Source organism: Dasypus novemcinctus, chromosome 2, assembly GCF_030445035.2.
Source record: "Dasypus novemcinctus isolate mDasNov1 chromosome 2, mDasNov1.1.hap2, whole genome shotgun sequence".
In the NCBI taxonomy this organism is placed as follows: domain Eukaryota; kingdom Metazoa; phylum Chordata; class Mammalia; order Cingulata; family Dasypodidae; genus Dasypus; species Dasypus novemcinctus.
This window is the reverse complement of record NC_080674.1, coordinates 67,777,832-67,785,922: the sequence shown is the minus strand read 5'-3', so window position 1 is coordinate 67,785,922 and position 8,091 is coordinate 67,777,832. Positions and strand designations below refer to the sequence as shown.

At 32.5% G+C, this 8,091-nt stretch overlaps 1 protein-coding gene across 4 annotated transcripts in view; it reads right to left on the bottom strand.

Moving 5' to 3' along the window:
• Window positions 1–298: 298 nt before the first annotated feature.
• Window positions 299–8,091, bottom strand: part of SREK1 (splicing regulatory glutamic acid and lysine rich protein 1) — a 45,990-nt gene continuing 38,197 nt past the window's right edge. For 3 of the 4 annotated variants that reach the window (XM_004465544.5, XM_071208383.1, XM_071208384.1), the window contains 2 exons: window positions 4,388–4,532; window positions 299–3,449 (listed from right to left, as the gene is read on the bottom strand). In XM_004465544.5, coding sequence (XP_004465601.1) covers window positions 3,300–3,449; window positions 4,388–4,532 — 295 coding nt within the window. In that variant the 3' untranslated portion in view covers window positions 299–3,299. The remainder of the gene's footprint in view (window positions 3,450–4,387; window positions 4,533–8,091) is intronic. The other variant, XM_012527911.4, reaches the window with a different exon arrangement.

The window sequence follows — 8,091 nt, the reverse complement described above, 5'->3', positions numbered from 1 at the left end:
ACAACCAGCAAACAAACAAAAAACGAACTCAAGGGAAGCTGGTGTGGCTCAGTGTTTGAGCAACAGCTTCCCACATATGAGGTCCCAGGTTCCATCCCCGTCCCCGGTACCCTAAACAAAAAAAAAATCATTCTTTAACAGAGAAAACCTTTTAATGTAACCCATAGATTTCCATCTTCAGTTAAGCAGTTGAGAGGTTTGGATCAGGGGCTCTTTTTTTTTTTTTTTCCAAGACAAAATATAACGAAAGACTGCGGGTCCTGCAAATTAGCACCAGAAATTATTTTTAAAAAACCACTTTGCATATAAATGACAGTCTTTATTTTAGGCTCTGACACTTTGGAAAACCAACATAATACATATTAAACTTTTTAAGTAAAAGAATTCTAAACACGGGAAAATCACAAGCTAACTAGTGTTTGCAATTTTAAGTTAATTAAATGAAAAATCATAACTAAAAACACAGTTGCATAAGTTAAGGATTTATAGACTTGTTTTCACACATGAAACTGACTGGATAACTTATGAAGGACCATTTTATATTACCAGTTCAGTGTGCATTCCTAAACAGTAATAACAGGAGTATGAACAGAATTGGACTAGAATAATGAACTGTAAGGAACAGAGTGTACTCTCTTCATAATCAATCTAAAAAAGATAATTACAGATGATATTAAGTATAAATGGCTCTTTGTAACCTTACCTCAAGTTTCCCTGACAACACCTACCTGGGATGAGGAAAAAAAAGTTTTAAAGAAAAAACAAATTACCTTGAAAGAAAATAATGAACAAATTACACTATATGCTCTATAAGTGAGAAGAAAATACTATGCCACAGAGAGAGAACCATGCACGCACCACAAGAGAGAAACCAGTTATCTCAAGACCCTAGAAAACTTTGCTTCCATAAGCCCATGTAAGAAAATGTCAAATCCCATGTAATAATCTGATTTCACTTTTCAGATTTCTCTTATTCCTATTTATTGCTAACTTTTAAAAATCAATGTCTTTTAAGATTAGTATGATTATTTTAAAGCTAATAAATACCACCAAGAAAAATAATTAGCAGCAGGAAGAAATTAAACATGTCAACTAACAACATGAGAAACATTTAATAGTATAGAATACAAGAAAACACTCAAACTTGAAAGGACTTTTATAGACACTACAAAAACATGCAAACCCAATATCAAAACTATATGCAACTAAAAAGAGAGCAGGATTAAACTAAGATGCTCTTTTGAATGCATAAAGAAATACTTGCCTCTAAAAACTTAGCTTTATTAAAGAAATGGTACTAAAAATAACATTCAGACATTTGCTCTATTCTACTCACATATAAATAAAACAGCTGTTGATGCAAGACACACACTTTCACAATCTTGCCATATGCACACAAGCATTCTTGTATCAGAATAAGCTGTTTACCAGCCAACCGTATGTGGTTGAATGATTAAAATGACCATCTATACTTTACATAGTAAAGCACTTTCCAAAATTTTAATGTACACAGTGACAAAAAGGAAAAAAAAAAACCCAACAACACAAAAAACAGTAATTCTAAACACATGAAAAGTGATTAAGCAGCTTCATAATCAAACCAGGCTTCATTACTTGCAAAAGGGCAATTCTTCCCATTCTCAAACAATTAACATTTAAAGAAAAATCAAGTTGAAACTAAGAAAATAATGTGGTGCTACTTGGCTTTTTTAATCTATAAAAGTAACTTTTCCCATGAGGTAAGGCAACTGAGTAATTTGATTGTATTAGGTTGCATTAAAATAATTACACTTGATTTTTAAAATAACATACTAATTATAAAGTATTACTTTTTGGAAATCTAACAATAATGGAAAGAGTTCTGAAACCGTGAGTTAGGTTTTGGGGGAAAATATTGGCAATGTTGTCATTTTACAACCTTGCATATGTCCCACAAAAAATGAGCCTAAGAATGATGAATGACCTGTATTTTAAATATTTTAAACACAAGTAAGCATACCTTAAATAACCTCACATACACTCCCAGTCCTCTCTTTGGGTATAATTTTTGTACATCACTTTATGAGAAGATGATTGAGAGGTAAGAGTTAAGGCCATCCAATGTAGACAACTAAAGGGTTTTCTTTAAGTAAAATAAAAACATGCTTCATTTTCAATTATCACAGTATAAAACTGATGGTCCCAAAACTGCTTTTTTTTTTTTAAGCTGTAAAGTCATTTTGAAAATGGGACTTCCCTCTCCTATTAGATGAACTAAGTAAGAAGCTCTTCTGGCATACCACTTTCACACTTCTCTCTGGGTGTGAATGGAATATCCTCTAAATTTCATATGAATGAATGATGACTACTAAGCACATATAAAATTTTAGAAAACAGTATACCACACATTTTAGAAGGCACTAAAGCTTCAGCTTGTGCTCCCATAGCCATTTTGAAAACCCAGTTTCCTTTTCTTAAGGGCACCTTTGCCACCTACAGCTGACAAGACACACTGCAATGCTATTCATAATAAGCTTGGAAATGTCAAGAAACTTCAAAAAGAAATGCTCACTTTGTGGGGAGACCTAATGATTCTAACAATGAATACTAATACATTATTAGTATTCAACACAGTTGCTCTTCCTTTTTAAATATAACAGTAGCATGCATTGTCAGTTGTTTTGTAATCCACTTATTTAAGCAATTTTAATCTGTAAAACTATTTTAAAGAAAAAACACTTCCTAAACAGTGAGCAAAGGAAAACACAATAGTGAGAATTTAACACAAACACTGTAAATCCCGTGAAGTAAATGTTAAAACTCCTTACATACTTTGTACTTACAAGGGTGTGTATATATTTGCACTGATTTCAAGCACATCATCAAACTGTATATATAGAAATTTAAAAAAAAAAAAAGGTAAAACAATACAAAATTCAGTAACTAGCATTTTTTTTAAAAAGCCTCCAATGCTTATCTCTAGCCTTTACAGATAGTACAAATTTGGATCTTTGATGTTCCATTTATTTGCAATGGTTCTTGGCAAACACTAATAAACCACATGACAAGTGTGTCGGCCACCATGGAAATGCACAGATTTTAGAAGATGAAGAGGTTGAGTAACACCTGTTATTTTCATGATGTCCATGCTTTACTTTCTTATGCGGTAACAAGATGGCCACAAAGTCACCTAACAACTGGAAAAGCTGTTAGCTCATATCTGTATGTTCAACTGGATTTCTTCAGAGTCTACATCTTGTTGACAGAAATAAAAGCTTTGGATTTTATTCCAGAGTTGAGAGTAGAGGTGCATGTCTGTCCTATACTGCTTCTGTTTTAACAGAGAGGTTTTCTTCATTTGGTTGACAATTCCCATTCTGCTGTACTTGGTTTTCCTCAGTCCTTGAGGCATCCTTTTCATCTATTTCTTTGCCCACACTTGAATCTGGTTCTTTAATGTGCTCTTTCTCCTATAATGAATATTAAAGTATATATATATTTTTTCCTTAAGAGTTGCCAGCTGTTATATTACCTTTTCATAGCTAAAGAATATGCAAATACATACCAATTTGTCCTTTATACTTCTCATAAAATATGGACAATTCATAAAATTCAATTAAATAAAATAAATAAATGAACAGAAAGTCTAAGGGAAATGGCCAATAAATGTTGACTGACTGGCTTGAAAAAGATGGATGGGTCTGCTGAAATAGTAACACAGTTCCCCAAAGATGCCAGAAGAGATTTGTAATATGGACACAAGCAAAAATAAAGAGAATGTAGAAAAAGATGTCACTATTCCTCCTTACTCTGTGCCTGGCACAGGGTAAATGCTCAATAAGTGTTTCCTATTACTGATAAGGATAAATTTCAGTGTGAGAGTTAAATAAAACTGTAAGATGAAAGCGCCAGAACTCATAATTTGAATAATTTTCAAATACAAAAATATTTTACCAGTATAATAAAAAAATTAACATAGCTCACCTATACTTAATTAACTAAAAAAAAAAAAAGATTTCCTGGTAGAATTTGGTTTTCCACTATGATTCTAATTAAACATATTTAATTTTAAGTATATATTATAAAACCAATGACAAAAGACACTGAAACAAATATACTGAGAAAAAGTCTTAGCATAAAATTAAAATACATTCGTTACTTGTTAAGGATATTCTAAAAAATGTTATTTTTGTATGATTCTCTAAGAAATGTAATTAATTAAATTTTAATTGCTTATCTATTCCCTTCAAAAATCAAGTTTAAAAAATTACCAATTTAACAAATATTAAAAACATGCCAACAATGTATTAGACACTGCGACTTCAAGCTTTTGGTCAAAAAATATTTTTATGCAATGAAAAATCTCAATTATTAACTATTCAAAGCTTAAACACTCAATGTTGCTTACTTTAAGTGATGTATTGTTCTTCTCCAACTTCTCCTTCCCATCTCTGTCATTAGAACTCTTTTTTGTAGAGGTTGACCGTTCTCTCTCTCTTCTTTCACTGATGTGGTCCCTCTCTTTTTCTCTCTTTTTATCTTTCTTATTTCTGCTATATGAATATTGATAATAGATGTTAATTTCTAAAAAATCAAGACCTATAATATTGATAAAATATTCTAACTCAGAATATCTAAATTTTAAACACCTTATACCCGTAAGCATACCAGGAAGCTGGTTTGAGGTAACAACATAAATCAACATAAATGTTGAGGTAACAATATAAATCAATCTACTCCACCCTTCTCAATTATTTTTTTAAAAGATAAGTCATATTTACATAATATTTACATAAAACAAAATCTGGTATTGTCAGTTTATTTTGAAATATCCAAGATTCAGTTATCCACTGTAATTGGGATAAAATAAAACCAAATACATTGTTTCCTTCTCCATCTTTTCAAAACAAAAAGGAATAAGCAGGAAGAACAAAAAAGGACTAAAAAATCAGATACAGATCCCAGGCACGGATGAACGCCAACTTAACCCACTGTCCCACCAGCCTTCCTCATCCACCATTACAACATGTTCCATGCAAGCGATGGAATGAATAACAAGCACCATTTAAAAAAAAAAAAAAAAAACATACCCTTAAAATTAGAGGGGAAAAAGCACACATTTCATATCAGAAGCACAAGAGATTGCTTCTATTAAAAATAGTTAACCATGTTTGGTTAACCGTTTTTCTCTAAGACCTAAAGAGACATCTCAGAAAAAGTACATATGGAATTTGACTACATAAAACTTTTGCAAGGCAAAAAAACATCATAAGCATAGTCAAAAGACAAAGTGAAAATATTTTCAACATATTTTTATGTGTTTGAGTAATTCTGAAAATTCAATATAATAATAGAGAAACCTGTATATGTGAGAAGGGTATATGGGAACTCTTGTATTTCCCGCATGTGTTTTCTATAAACTTACTTCTCAAAAAAAAAATTAGAGGAAAAAACGTAATAAAAACAATATAAAAATGGGTAAAAATATAAACGGATAAAAACTGTTCTCAACATATGAAAATGCAACTAAAATCACATTTCTTACCTATTAAATTGGCAAAAATTAAGAATCCAAACAACACTGTTAGCAAAGCTGTGGGTAAACAGCAGTCTCTTGTATTGTTAGTGGGAAGGCAATAATAGGGTGGAACCATCATGGAGAAGAATTTGGCAATAGTTAACTAAACTACATTAGCATTTCCTGTGACCAATCTCACTTAAGGAATCTATTCTGAAGGTAAGCTTTAAACATTATGAAAAAAACAAAACAAAACGTGTGCACAAAGTATTTCATTATGACCTTACTGACAAATGCTATACACTAGAAAAATACTAAATGACCACATACGGGAATTAACTGAATTAAATGCAATATACTATAAAAAACAGAAAGGAAAGTCTCTATGAACTTATGCATAGTGATTTCCAGAATACTTTTAGTAAAATTAAGCAAGTGCAAAAAGACATTGGGAGTGATGTCAGCAGGAATGGTGGAATACCTCCAAAAATCCTCTACTCCATAAAAGTAACAAAAACATTGCCCCAAATTGTCAAAAGCAACTTCTACAAAACTCTGGATATTAAGTAAAGGCTTACAACAATGCAGGAAGCCCTTACCCAAGAAAATCATCTGTATCATGGTCAAAAGAGCAAGTCTGTGGCATTTTAACTTGTCCTGTTCCCATCTCCCTCTTTTAAGTCCACAGTGGCCTTGAAAACCAAAGGCTCCACAGTCACCCTGGAAACCAAAAGCCTTAACTACTACTGAAGGGGAAAGAAGGTGTTTGGAGCTCCCCAAAGCAATATAGAATTGTCAGGATTAGACCTCTCCAGCAGTTCCCTAGAAAATTCCACTCTCAGAGCTTGTCTATATTTAACCTGAATCAAAGTTCATCCAGCTTTTCCTTAACGATGTTTGTTAAAAACAATAAACAGGGAAGCAGATGTGGCTCAAGCAATTGGGCTCCCGTCTACCACATGGAGGGTTCCAGTTCAGTTCACAGGGCCTCCTGGTGAGAGAGAGCTGGCCCGCAAAGAGAGCTGGCGCAAAAAGATTATGCAACAACAACAAACAATAAACAACTGTTTAGCATTGCAGCAGCCTGAGACACTTGAAACAAAGAAGAAGCTGACTAAAATACTTAAAGGAAAATCTGAGAATGAGATGCCAACAGAGGTCTCTGAAAAGCTCCAATATAATTCTGGGAATATAAAAGACCATACACACATAGCTGATTGTGGGGCTTGTACAAGCAGGAAGTGAAGGCTAAGGCAGGGTTAAAAATCCCTTAGCTGAGCACTGAAGGTATAACCAACAAGCACACTGAGCACCTATGCAAAAGCTGACAAAATTATTAGTCCCACGCATTTAAGGAAATCTTTATCCAATTACTGGTTAACCCCTAAATTAATCAAACCAAGAATTCAATGGTCATACACAATAAAGAACTCAAACTTTAAGAATTAGTTTAGAAAAATTACTAAATAAAACAATAGCAGCAGCAAATACCAACAACAAATAGCAACAACAAACCCTGGGGATAGGGAAGATACCAACTTGTCACATTGTATTATTTAGAGTATACAGTTTTCACAAAAAATGATGATACCTAACAAAGAAAACAGGAAGGTATGGTCCACATACAGAATTCTCACAACAAAATCCAAGAAGGATAAACTCAAAGATTCACATAAGACAAATCATAATCAAGCTTTAGAGACAAAAACAAAGAGAATCTTGACAGCAGCAAGATAAATGACCCATCACATACAAGGAATCCTTAATCAAATAAACAGCTGATTTCTCATCAGAAACTATGGAGACAAGAAGGCAGCAGGATGACATTTTCAAAGTGAAAGAACAGGAACCCTTCACCAAGAATTCTAAATTCAGCAAAACTATCTTTCAATAATGAAGGGAAAGTATACACAGTGCCAGATAAACAAAAATTGAGACAATCTATTCTCTAAAAGAAATACTAAAGGGAATTTCACAGACATAAATGAATGGACCCTCGATAGTAACTCAAATCCACATGACGAGCATTACAAAGGTAACTATATAGATTAATTTTTTTAAAAATAGTAAAAATCTGTTTTGTTTATAATTTTTTCTAATTTTAAAAACAACTATATAGAACAATTATAAACCTGTATTGATGGACATATAATGTACAAAGATGTAATTTGTGTAACAGAAAAAAGGCAAGAGAATGGCACTATCTAGCAGCAAAGTTTTCTTTTTGTAAATGTCCTTTCTCAGGTTAAGGAAGTTTCCTTTTATTTCTAGTTTTTTTTTACTGTCTTTTTAATTAATCATGAAAGGTTGTTAGCTTTTGTCAAATGCTTTTGCTGCATAAATTTGAGACAATCATGTAGTTTTTTTTCCTGTATTCTATTAATATGGTCTATTCCATTGACTTGAGTTTCACAAATTGAACCAACTTTGCATCCAAGGGATAAGCCTCTTGGTCCTGCTGTATAATCCTTTCCATATATTACTGGATTCAGTTTGTTGAGCACTTTTTATCTGTATTCATAAATGTTGTTGGTATGTCATTTTTTTCTTCTTGTGACATGGTTTCTTTTTTCCAGCACAGTAATACGAGTCTC